General features: G+C 33.9%; 2 protein-coding genes across 3 annotated transcripts; one reads left to right on the top strand and one right to left on the bottom strand.

Annotated features, from left to right (window-relative positions):
• The first annotated feature begins 3,176 nt into the window (after nt 1–3,176).
• Nucleotides 3,177–4,315, top strand: LOC123897796 (ethylene-responsive transcription factor SHINE 2-like). The gene is made up of 2 exons (XM_045948577.1): nt 3,177–3,329; nt 3,458–4,315. The coding sequence occupies exons 1-2, from the start codon at nt 3,247–3,249 to the stop codon at nt 4,002–4,004; spliced, it is 630 nt and encodes a 209-aa protein (XP_045804533.1). The 5' UTR covers nt 3,177–3,246; the 3' UTR covers nt 4,005–4,315.
• A 2,758-nt stretch (nt 4,316–7,073) lies between these two features.
• Nucleotides 7,074–12,499, bottom strand: LOC123895420 (RNA-dependent RNA polymerase 6). 2 transcript variants are annotated; one of them, XM_045945772.1, is made up of 4 exons: nt 12,245–12,499; nt 12,054–12,115; nt 8,647–11,376; nt 7,074–8,190 (listed from the first exon to the last, which is right to left on the bottom strand). In XM_045945772.1, exons 3-4 carry the CDS (start codon nt 11,371–11,373, stop codon nt 7,297–7,299), a joined length of 3,621 nt encoding a protein of 1,206 aa, XP_045801728.1. In that variant the 5' UTR covers nt 11,374–11,376; nt 12,054–12,115; nt 12,245–12,499; the 3' UTR covers nt 7,074–7,296. The 2 variants fall into 2 exon arrangements, with proteins under 2 accessions (XP_045801728.1, XP_045801730.1); XM_045945774.1 differs by having other exon boundaries at nt 8,647–12,115; nt 12,245–12,469.
• Nucleotides 12,500–13,008: the final 509 nt, after the last annotated feature.

Genomic DNA, 13,008 nt, shown 5'->3' with positions numbered 1-13,008 from the left:
ATATTTGTTAGTTTAGCTAAGTTTTTTTTTTTGGTACATTAGCTAAGTTTTACTATACATAACTTACTATTTAATATCATCTATAGGAGATACTTAACATTTGTGTCTTGTCTCTTCTCATTTTATTTACTTTGGTACAAGTTGTCTCTTCTCATTAGTAATTTAAAATATGTTTAATTGTATTTGTGCTCTCCTATTTTATCATATTTATAAAAATAGAATAGTCTTCCTATTTTAAAATTTGTTGGTCCTTAATTTTTTTTTTTTTTTGCAATTTTCGTCTAAATCCATAAATTTTATCCAAAAATGGTGATTTTTAACCTAAAAATTAAATAGTAACTTTAAGGGCTCGTTTGGTACTAAGTAGAGCTGTCAAAGGGGCCGGCCCGGTCCGCCCTTGAGGGGCCCGGTCAAATAAAGGGGTCGGCCCAGCCCGGCCTGTTAACTTCATGGCCCGGACCGTTTAGCCCGGCCCGATAAGCAAAAGCCTACATGGCCCGATGGGCCGGCCCACTAATTTTCATAATATTTTTTTTGAAAAAAAAAACATATTCTACTAAATTTATGTTATATTTCTCAACTAAATCTTCAAGAAGGTAATTCGTATCCCTATATTTTCTCACATAATCTCCCAAACAACAATATCTTCCTCTTTATCCTCATCAAACAAACAAACAAATCTCTAACAAATAATCTCATTCTAATCCAATAAGTTTTTTGTCATATTATTATTATTACTACCAAAAAAAATTCCAAGTTTTATATCTTTCATTCATCCATCGTAATTTAAGTAAAAAAAAACAAAAATATAGAAAGAATATAAAATAAATACAATAAAAAGGTGATAGACTTAAAATAACCATATTTCAAGTTTTATATCATTCGTTGTAATTGCACAAAAAAAAATGATGATATGCTTAAAAATAGGAATAAAACAGATTATAGATAGGAACAAAACACAAATAATAACAATAAAACAAAAAAAAAATTATATATAATTTATGCATAAAAATAGGACCAAAATATAACAATAAAAAGATTATAAAATTTTTTAAAATAATTTTTTAAATTCTTTAAGGGGCCCATGACGGCCCATGAAAAAATCTGACCTGATAAGGTCCGGCCCCCTTTTTATGAAGTCCGACCTGTATAAAATGATAGGGCTAATGGGCCGGCCCGATAGCCCGACACTTTTTGACAGCTCTAATACTAAGGGTCTAAAAATTTATTAGTCCTTCTTATCACATTTTTCTCTATATTTTATCATGTGCGAACTAGTGACAAAAAATTATACCGTATAATTCTATATTTTTCTATAAACGCATAGTGACAAAAAAAAAATGTAATCAAGTTGTCAAAATAAAACTAATAACCTAGACTTGATTACTCTTATGTCTTTCTTTTATGGCCTCAACATAGTGAATGGAATGGACTTGCACATGTTATATCGTACCCGGGCTGCTATCACAATATTTCCAAAAAAACACATTTGGCCTACAAAAAAATTGACGTGACAAAACCTCAAATAATAAAGTGACATCTGGTTTTTTAGTTTCTAAATAATTAGTTAATTAGTTAAATAGTAGTAGTTAACTATCTCAACAACCAAAGACCCATTCCTTCCCAAAGACACACCATTATGGATTTATAGCCATAAAATTATCAAAGACTATGAAGTTAATTAGTTGTCTCCATAAATGGTTTCTTTGCCTTAAGCCACACGTATATTAAAGGACAAAATAAAAAATCTTTATTATGATCACGACTAATAAGAAAAATATAAATAGAAAGGCATAAGAAAGTATTGCAAAAAAGAGGTATAATTAAAAAAGTTGGTATTGTCTTAAGAATTTTTTTGTTTTTTTATAAGAGTGCTTAGACAACAATTGCTATCTTAATCTCGTGACAAATACTAAATATCGGCTATGAAGTTTAGGTGCCAATGACTTGATTTGTCTCTTATATTCAAATATTCTTTTGTGGAAAAATAAATATCATTTTCTTAATATTCTTGCAATAATATTGTATGACAAATCAATTTGACTACCCAATACAATTATTCATTTACAAAAAAAAAAAAACATGAATTTTATATATTTTGTTTCATTAACTTCTGAAATTAAATAATATGCCAAATTATATTGAATATTAAGTGTTTGGTTGAAATCCCTTCACAAAGTTAATTTATAGGATTATTACTTAGTTAGCTAGTCTTACCTAATTGAGTCAAAAAAGAATTTAGTCTTACCTAAAAGTGAGACGTATAAATAATAGAGTAGTTTGTGTTGAGTTCTTCTTTTAAATTTATGATCCTAACAATAATAGAAACTAACTAAAAATTGCCAAAGAAAAGTTAAAAATTATACATAAAATTTTGTATGTTAGATTCTTATTTTTTTTCAAGTAGTCTGATGGTTAGAAATTTCATTTAAGGTGAATAAGTAAGGTGTCCAAGATTCAAAATTCGGATCCTACATATATAATATGCGACATCCTTACCAACTGGGCTAAGTTCACGAAGACATGTGAATGTATGATTCTAGTACTTCACAAATTCAGACTCTCTTGTAGTAACACAAATGACGCAGTCAGTATATCAATGACCGTTTGATCCATATCTATGTTAAAAACTAAATCGTTCAATCTTAATCCAACAGTTACCGATATATTACCTGTGTAAATGCATGATATCTTTAACATAAGGAAATCCAAACTCCTACTTGACATTACAGAAAAGTGAAAGCAATCCGTACCAGATCATATGTTAGTTGATCTTTGAAGTTAAAATGCATTAATATATTATGAAAAGAAAAAGAAAATACATTACTTGTATTGTACTACTTGTTTAATTTTCTTCACATTATGTATGTCTATAGTAAAAGAAGTGTTATAACATGTGGACATAGTGTAGTCTAGAGTTTAGTGATTAGTGAGTAGATCACAGCTTTATAACATTGCATATGCATACATTATAGTATCTATCTATAGCCAAAAAGTGAACCCTACCTGCTTCACCTCATTTATTTGAGTAGTTAATTAATAAGTTAGTTATAGATTTTATCAAACTTGTGCTGGTGAAACTTTTATTGCATATGTACTGTTACTATCCACCCCACTTTCCGTCCTATACTCCAATTTTCCACACCGACACCACAATATAAATATATTTAGCAACATCACTACTCTTTACTCATCATATCCACATTTTCACATTATATTAATTCATTCCCAACAAAGAAGACAGATATGGTACAACAAACAAAGAAGTTCAGAGGAGTCAGGCAACGCCAGTGGGGCTCTTGGGTGTCAGAAATTCGCCACCCTTTGTTGTAAGTATATATAATTCCACTTCATTTAACTCTATTTCAATCCAATCCACACAATGTACCTATAAATATATTAGTATCATTTTTTGTTGTCACATTATATGTGTTTTGTTTTGATAAAATGTGTGCAGAAAGAGAAGGGTGTGGCTAGGGACATTTGAGACAGCAGAAGCAGCAGCAAGAGCATATGATCAAGCTGCAATTTTGATGAATGGTCAAAGTGCTAAGACTAATTTTCCAAAGAAACAAGGTGAAGATGATTCTGCTATTGACACCTCTTCTAATAACAATGGTGGTGGTGATGATTCTTTCTTGTCTCCCAAGGCACTTTCTGAGTTACTTAGTACTAAGCTTAGGAAGTATTGTAAAGACCCTTCTCCTTCACTTACTTGTTTGAGGCTAGATAATGATAATTCTCATATTGGAGTGTGGCAAAAAAGAGCTGGAACACATTCTGATTCTAATTGGGTCATGAGAGTTGAACTTGGTGGGAAGAAAAAGACAGTAGAATCAGAGATAGGGTCAAAAGAAGATGTTATTGATGGTGGTAGTAATAATGGTAATGCTGATGATATTCAAAATAGGGTGATAGTAGAAGAAGAGGAAAGAGTTGCTTTGCAGATGATTGAAGAGTTACTTAATTGGAATTATCCATGTGGTTCAACTTCAAGTAATTAACTATCAGAATTCAGAAGGAAGAAAATAGGAACATTTCATGTCATGGTTCTTAAAATTGTAGCAAATCCATGCATGCCATTTTCTGCTATATTTTTCATGTACTTTTCTGTTTTCTGTAAAATATATTTATATATGTATATGCTGTCAAAGTGCTGATAAATAGATAATAGCCACTTTGATAGTTACTTAATACAATATGCAATATATATTATGGATTTGTGGTTGGGAAACATTAGAATTTGGATCAGATTAAGAAGAAGGATGTGTTGGAATTATTGAAAAGTTATATAAAAAGCAATTTAATCTGTCAATTTCAATTGCTGTTTCATAATGAAATCATTAATAATTATAGGATAATTTCAATTGTTTTGAATTAACAAGTAGTGGTTGGAGAAAAACTAGTCTTTGCCATACCAATCAGTACATGATTTGATAGGTAAAGGATCCTTTGGGGCCTAATTAAAGATTTGTCGTATCAAATGGACTCACTGATTCATAATTGAAGCAATAATTGTAATTGACTAAGCTGTTAAGTATAGTGTTTTATTTTCTTCTATATATTTGCATCTGAGTTCTGAGTTCTAAGTTCTAACTAATTATGCCAAAAACTGCAATACATCTTTCTCCTAAAAGAAGTACTTTTCCTGAGAGTTTTCCAAATCCATGTTACTAAATTCTATAAGGTATACATATACCGATACATAAATGACTGGAAAATAAAGCTAAGGAGGCGGTCGAGGTGTTGGCAGACTAGAAGATGACAGTCAGAAATGATTTCACAAAAGCATTAGTTGTAACAAGGGAGGAGTGCTCAGATGCAGCGTTGATGCGATGGCGCAGGGCACAAGGCGATGGATAGATAGTACAAACTATCATAAAAATTATGATGGTGGCGGTGGTACCAGAATGGCGCTGTAACGAGGACAATCAACTGTTTGTAAATTGATGTTATTTTCTTATCATGTACCTTATTATACCCTACTCTTCTACAAATATCTTTAGCTGACAATACTTTGGCCTTGCAAATTTGTCCCTAGTAGTTATGGCATGTAAAATATAGGCCATTCACCTTTATTAGTTGTTAGGACCATGTCCTCTTAGCTATGGACCTTTGGTGGAATACTTATCAATATTATTTTTTAATATTTTTCCTCTGAAAAAGAAAGTGTAAGAAAGAATTGTTAATATGCTAAGATATGTCCTACCATTTAAATCACACACAGGAATGTATACATCCTAAGATACGTAGTCTCAATCTCCAATTCTTCATGGCCAAAAGCAATTAAAACTTAATCTACCTTTCCCTTTCTACCAATATAGATTTTATTGTTTTAACATGGCATTTTTTCATCTTATGAAATAATGAAAATATCATCTTTCATTTGCATACCTGTCATAATTCACAAGATTTAAAAGAATTAGCTGTATCACTAACCACTTTGTCTGCAATCACATGTTTAGGTTGTACATGTTTATAAATGAAGATTTATAACCAAAATAAATTAGACTATGAAAAAATCACATGCCACTAGCCATTTTTTTTTTCTTTCTAAAGTCTTTGACATAATTGTACTGATGTATCATAATTTCAAAGTTGAGTTTAAAGCAAATGGTTGTGAAGCTTTAGAAGTAACAAAATGAATGAAAGCTAACGGTTTCAGAGCATAAAAAAAGTATATGGCCTACATTTATCAGAGTTAAACAAGCATAGCATAGGTGCCACGAAGTCTAAATATGTAAATATCATAAATAAGAAATTGACATAAAGGAGGAGATGAAACAGGTAGCTGGATTATCAATAAATACTCCCATGCATCATGGAGTAAAGTAATGCATATTGTTGCCATCAATGAGATAAGACTTTTTTATCAGTACTATGTCCCTTAAATATAGGACTTGGTAGACTAAATCACAAGAATTAAGAAAGTTGGTAATAGTATTCAATTTATTGACAATTTGTATTGTTTTAGGAGAGAGAATTAGTTAATATTTTGTCCCCGTGCATAACTTATTTGATAGGAACATTAGGTTCGAACTCTGGTACTCCTACTTATTCACTTTAAAAGGGTGATTTTCTAAAAGAATAAGGGAAAATTTCAATAGTCTTATAAGTTGAGGTGAATAGCCTTTTTTTTGGTGTGTATATATCATGCTACAGTGTGTATTAATGTCTTTCATTTATGATCGTTGAAATGATACAAGGTCATCTCTGAAATGTCTTTCTCTATGTACTTTAGTGGGGAACTAGTACAATCTTTGGAATAATTGATTTGTAAAGTTTCTTTGGTGGCTTATACATCAGTATGCTTGAAGTTTCACTCTGTAAAGTGAACTGCTATATCTGTCAATTGGGAAGGGTGAATTTTCTTCAAAAGGAATAGCAGTTGCCAAACAAAATGTAGGTTTTTACTCTAAATATAAAAAAAGACTATCAAGAATAGCACACACTTGACAGAGTAATGATCTGAACATATAAAAAAGTTCAAACTAGAGCAGTTTCAGAATGGAAGCAAAAATTTAAACTATTGAGCTGCAAAATTACCTGTTTGGTGACTCAGCTTGTTTGCCAATAGACAGAGGGAACATAATGCTGAACCAGAGTCCACTTTAAGAACAAACATGAGACATGAAAATATCACATTTATATCGAGAGTGGTAAGTACTCTTCAAGATGAGGAGGTACATCCAAGTTCACATAAATACCACATTCAGCCTCATTTTCATATATAAATTAAAGAAGGAATGTAATCGAAAGTAAAATACCATTGTACCATGCACGAGTTATTTTTCTACCATTGGATCTATAAGTCCCACCATATCTCACTTGATCCAATGGTAGGACTTATACAACTAGCCACAACTGAAATACAATGGTGATTTATTGACCTTTTATTTTATTTTTTAATGGAGATCTTAAAGACTTGGTGAGGGAATAGAAAAACCGGGTTCTTGATTGATAATCTTGATACTTATCGGGGAATGGGCATTGAACTCGGTATCGAATGATTTGACCTTTGTAAATTGCAAGTTGTATGCTTTTACTAATTTTACATACAGGAAGTCTGAAAGTTTCACAACATTATACTTTCTTCAAACTATATAATCACAAGCACAACAGTGCCAGACTACAATCAAAAGCACTGATTACAATCTGCAGTCTCAGAAACAAGTGCAGGTTCAGTAAGTAAATATAAATATCTTGTTACAACCAAAGTAGCTTAACTAAATGCCAAAAAGAAAACCTATTGGCAGTGGCAGAGCGGCCTTGTAGCCATGATCAAGCACAATATAACTATAACCTTTCGGATAGATATTTCGCCAGAGAATCCACTGCCTTAGTTGAATCAAAATTTCCAACTTTCCGATTCCTTATCTTTATGCGTGCCAGGTAATCAACAGCAATCCAGGGAAAACTCAACATCAATATATTCCCAGAACTATCTGCCTCTTGGTTATCCGATGATTTAATTTGCATATCGAGAGACTGTTTCAACCATTTAGGGTGATATGTCACCTGGTACCAAGCAGAAGCTTTCCTTTCATACAACAAATTTTTTTCTTCATCACTTACGTCTCCAACATCGGAATTCAGTTTGTCAAAACTATGCCTAAATTCTTTTTTGAGGGAACTGTATGAGTGCTTCAGCCTCTCCTTAAGTTCCCCTTGCTTTCTGCTGTTGTATCTTGGCATGGACCAGATCTGTCCAGTGACAACCTCTTCCTCTGTTTTGACTTTATACTGGCCTAATAATCCAGTTAACTGGCCATCATAAGAGCACTTTTGCTCCCATGCATCAGCAATAAATTCAGCAGATCCCGGAACCTCGAGATCTGCATCATAATGTATATCACCAGATTCACAGTTCAATTCAGGAGCATCAATATCTTTATAGTAAGCATCTTTGATCTGTCGGTAAAGCCTACCGAGGATTTTCTTTGACATGTACGACTGATGGTGCTCTTTCCCCATAAAATCAGGGTACAGTTTGGGCTTCAAATTAGGGGGCATTGTGACAAGCTTTCCGGTCTTGGGGAAATCAACAGCAGTGGCTGCTAACTCAGCCAAGTGGATGCATTTTTCATCTAAGGCGCCATAGCCACTGGAATCCGCATGTACCACATGTGCATTGCAGATTGAGCCCAAATGCTCATTCACCATGTTTCTTACAAAAAAATCTATGATGTCCTGCAGTGTGGAAGACAGCACAATTTAATACAGCTCACTCGTTTTCACAACACATACTCAACAAGAGAATTCACCCTTATGTTTGGTACATCAAGACTAGTTAATACTGAATAGACAATGTGCAGAGTATATACAAAAACATGTGCAACATAACAGACTCACAACATTCAACTCAGACGCTATAATTTTATGTGTAGAAACAGTTCCGGATATGATCAATTTAATGCACGGAAATAAAAACAGTTCCTAGCATGCTCAAAGTATTATGCTCTATCAGAAGAAATATTTAGAAATCCTTGTAAAGATATTGCTAACCAAAGGCATTAAGGCACGATGCTATGAATAATTCATGTGAAAAACAACAGTCTTATATTATTATTACCCATTTACATTCATATACAAATCATACAGGCATTAATTATGGAACTAAATAGATGAGATTCAAAAAGCACTTACCCGTATAGTGACTTGCCGTGTTTGAAGACGGCTTTCTTGAGCAGTGTAATCCATAGGTGGCCAGCTCCTCTTACTAGGTGGAATGAGATTTCCATCCCATGTGACAAAATACAGATCCCCATCAAGGTCGCTTCCAGAAGCTTCATTTGCATGGGGTCTTTCACCCTTTTGAGGAAAAACAAGACAGTCATATAAATGATGCAAAGCCGGGACATCAACTGCCTCCAAAATTCTCACATCTCCAGGGTGAAGACATGGATTTTTAGCTATAACCACAAGACCTTTTACCACATGCGAGGTTTTTGTCTCTGAAAATCTTGAGCCGTGCTTTGAGAAACAATTTTCAATAGAAGGAGTAGACACTTGCACAAAGCATTGCCCTTGTTCAAGCACACCCAACTCATCTAAGATACCCATCAACCATCTCCCAGATGAAACAAAAATCCTAGACTTTTCTCGAAGGCCCCAAAGCTGCGCAGCACGTATAGAATTTAGCATGCCTCTAAGATGAGGTTCTGTTTTCGGACTGAAGCCACAACTTAACATTATTGCTGCAGCATTTCCATGCTCAGCACAAGACTTGGTAAGAACATCAAAGGCCACTTCTGCATCAACAAGCATTTGATTTAATTCTGAAATCATCCCCTCCTGCATTTTCCAGAATATTTCATCAGGCACACCCAAAGCTGAAAGCAGTGTTATAATCTGCCTGTTAAGAAAACCAGGTTGAAACCTAGTCCATGAGCAAATCTCCAAAGTAGTATGATTGGATTGAAACTTGTTCATGCTGGGTCTCAAAGAAAGTCTGATTCCATCCCCTTTAGCAGGCCAAGAGGCTACAACCCCTTTAAAACCAGCATACCTGATCTGGTAAGCAGAGGGTACCTTGTCCAACTTCAATTTTTTAGCAACTTCGACTGCAAGATCAGTAGTGATAATACCAATACCGTCAGAGAAAATATAATTATTCCTCTCCACGTCAGGTAGCATCGAGTTAACTTCATTAGCAGGAACTTCCACCGATGCATATGTGGATGAGAAGCATTGCCCCATCCTAGCTGCACACTTTGCGATATTTTTCTGATTAAACTTACCCATCCAATTTCTTATAAAATCACAACTGATGTTCTTTTCTTCAGCAAAAAACCAAGCAGAACGATCTCTAAGTTGATTGGACGAAAAGGCTAAAAATGAATATTTTCGGCCACAAAAGTAAAACCCATCTTCCAGGATTGTCTTCACTCTTTTATATATTCTTGTCTTCTGTGGAAAGGAGTTTGATGTGATTTCCTTCACAATGGGAGCAACATAATAGTTAAGAGCATATGTATTAAGTGTTTGCATTCCTTCATCCATAAAGGTGACTCTCAAGAATCGGTCTGAAACTTCTTTAAATCTTCTCAGGACCCTATTAGACAATTCAACTTCTGGTGCTATACAATAGGCTTTTGTTGGAGTAACAACCAGTCTTCTAACCTCCATAATGTCATCGGACTGCTTGGAGATTTCATAAAGTTTTGGATTTCTGAGCAACCATCTTTGGACCATTTCCAGCCTCTTAGCTGCATCAAACACTGGGCGCTTGTAAGTACATAAGTGCTTCAGGGCAGCTACATTGACATCCTTAGGTTGATTTCTGAGTAATTCAAAAAACTTGTTTGATAAATTATACTGATTGAATATTCCTCTGTGTACAATTGCGTTAATCAAGAACATTATATCAAAAGAAATGTCCTTCTGAAAACCTATGTAGAAGAAAGCATCTGACATGGGCACCCCAAAATCAGGCTCATTTAGTATCCTAAGTGGTCGCTTAAGCGGAATGCTTTGCACTCTTTGGCATCTCAGATATTCCAAGGCCTTATTCAATTTTGCACCATATCTAGGTGGGATTGCAATTCTATAATAACCGCATCGACCAATGGCTCCACTAGGGGTAAAGTCGGTCGTTCTAATCCAAGGATCATCGTCGTCCAACAAATCAATAGTGACCGATTCTTCAATGTCATCATCGGCAGTTCTGTACCAAACCAAAGGTGATGAAGCTAGATGTAATAAAACAACAAGATGAGATGTATCGTCATATCTTACGATCTCATTTATGTCTCTAACCAAGAAGCCCACCTTAAAATCACACTTTATCACTACTTTTTTACCGATTCCTTTGAATTCGAAGGCAGTATCCTGATTAAAACAAAGCTTGCACATGCTGTCAAAAGGATCCACTAGAAAGTTTACCCCTTTAGCAGGTCCTCTCCAAGCAACATTAAAATCCGTTTGGCCAACCAAAGTCCCAATTTCAACGATTACATCCGACATCTTAAAAGGAGCCTCCGTTCGCCTCCTTTGGTTCAGGAAATTAGGATTCTGTGGCCCACTGATGACCTTTAATACCTTATTATTCAAAATTAGGTCACAGCGACCTGCAGCATTGATGGCCTCAGTTGCAGATTCCGGCAAAGTAAAATGCACAAAGGCATGAGGCGCCACCTTCTGATAGTCATCCGTTTTTTCAATCTGTTTGGTATCAATCATCGTAAATTCTGGATACGATTCTGGAGGAGTGCAAGAAGTCTTCAGCCGACATCTGTCTACATATCCAATCTTTGACTCCAAGAATGATACCAACTCATCAGCTTTGACATCAGTGTCAAATCCACCAATGCTCACTTGAGTAGTAGTAAGCACATAGTCCTTTTCACTTCCTTCTAAATCCAAGCTGCCCATAGTCTGTAATTTAAAACCGAACAAATTGAGATGACCACCATAAACCAATACTTAATATAAAACAAAAAATGTGGTATTGAAAAGCAAATATTTTCATCTTGTAAAGAAAACTTAACAAATCAGTCATCAAACATTCAAATTTTTTATTTACTTTTTTTTTTTTGAAAACTTGGTATCCGGCGCTATGACCGACTAATCCAAAGGGACCAATACCACCGCCCACTTGTGGGGGTCCCATTTAAAGCCAGAGTTTTTTTTTTTTTTTGCTCAGTATGGACTAGCCCACCAAAATTGGCACCGGCGGAGTCGAACCTGAGACCTTGAGAGGAGCATACTCCAAGACCCAAGCCAACACCACTAGAACAACTCAATTGGGTTTAAACATTCAAAAATTGACAAAGAATGTTGAGAGAAAGAGACACAAAGAGACATGGATTCAAAATCTAAACACGGTTTTATTTCACGCTTTCATATATCAGCAATTCTGCAAATTATTTTTTTACTTGAAAGAACCCTAAGAATGAAAATCTTGTTTATACAATCACTAAAAATCCTACCTTTCTCTATCTCTATACATATGAATTAGAAAACTAACCAAAATATGACTAAAACATAAAAACAATGTTGACCCATTACAGCAAAATTGACTAAAAACATAATCATAGGAAACAAAAACTTACAGAATCTACGAGAAATTTGGTGTTCTGATCAAATTAACCACACGATGAACAACTTCAATAACCTGCATAAATTGATGAAAATATGAATTAAAAAAATATATATAAAAAATACCCAAAATTGAAAAGAGAATAAAGTACCAAATTTGAAACCCCTTTCCCATTCTCAGAAAATGAAGAGTCGCACAATATACCTTTGATTGAAGGAAATAGAAGAAAAGGTCTTGTAATGTAGAAAAAATGTGAAAGTAGAAAGTGATTTAAGGAAAGAAAGAAACGCGAATTTGAAATGGAAGAGACTGGGTTCGGTGGTTAGGATTTGACGGGTCAAGAATCGATTGTACAAAAGTTTACAACAAACAACAGTTTCAGTGTCAGTGAGAGTGGGTATTTTTTTGGTACATCATTCGATGTGAATGTATTTTCACTTCATAAAGTACCGTCAATGCGATTATTTTATAAGAGTATTATTTATTTATTTACGTGTTTATTTTAAAATAATACTACTCCCGAGAGTCAGTTATGTTAAGTTGTTAATATGGAAGACTTCGTTCATGGTGCACAAGTTACTGATATTGTTATAACGAATAAGAATTTTATAAAATTGATTGTTGGATTGAAAATTTATATAGTATAGATCATCCATGATTTTTTAAAAAAAAAAATTGAAAATTATTTTATATGTTATTGAGACCCATCAAAATTAACGATTTGAGTTTTTATTTAATATCGTTAATTTTTATTGGTCTAAATAACATATCAAATGATTTCCGATTTTTTTTGAAAAAATTATGGATGATCTAAACGATATAAACTTTCAATCCAATGATCGATTTTGTAAAATTCGTATTCGTTATAATATTATTGGCAACTTATGCACCATAAAAGACTTGGTGAAGTATTTCATGTTAGTCAAAGTCATGTTATCAAGTGATTTCAGCCTCTTCCTGGTCACAGT

This window comes from Trifolium pratense, linkage group LG7, assembly GCF_020283565.1.
Source record: "Trifolium pratense cultivar HEN17-A07 linkage group LG7, ARS_RC_1.1, whole genome shotgun sequence".
NCBI classification, from domain to species: Eukaryota; Viridiplantae; Streptophyta; class Magnoliopsida; order Fabales; family Fabaceae; genus Trifolium; species Trifolium pratense.
Note: the sequence above shows the minus strand (reverse complement) of the source record. Positions and strands in the feature narration are given on the sequence as shown.

Coding starts and splice junctions, on each gene's coding strand:
- LOC123895420 (XM_045945772.1), bottom strand. CDS start 11,373: ATGGGCAGCTTGGATTTAGAAGGAAGTGAAAAGGACTATGTGCTTACT. Junction 8,191..8,646: donor CACGGCAAGTCACTATACGG/GTAAGTGCTTTT, acceptor TCCACACTGCAG/GACATCATAGATTTTTTTGT.
- LOC123897796 (XM_045948577.1), top strand. CDS start 3,247: ATGGTACAACAAACAAAGAAGTTCAGAGGAGTCAGGCAACGCCAGTGG. Junction 3,330..3,457: donor GAAATTCGCCACCCTTTGTT/GTAAGTATATAT, acceptor AAATGTGTGCAG/AAAGAGAAGGGTGTGGCTAG.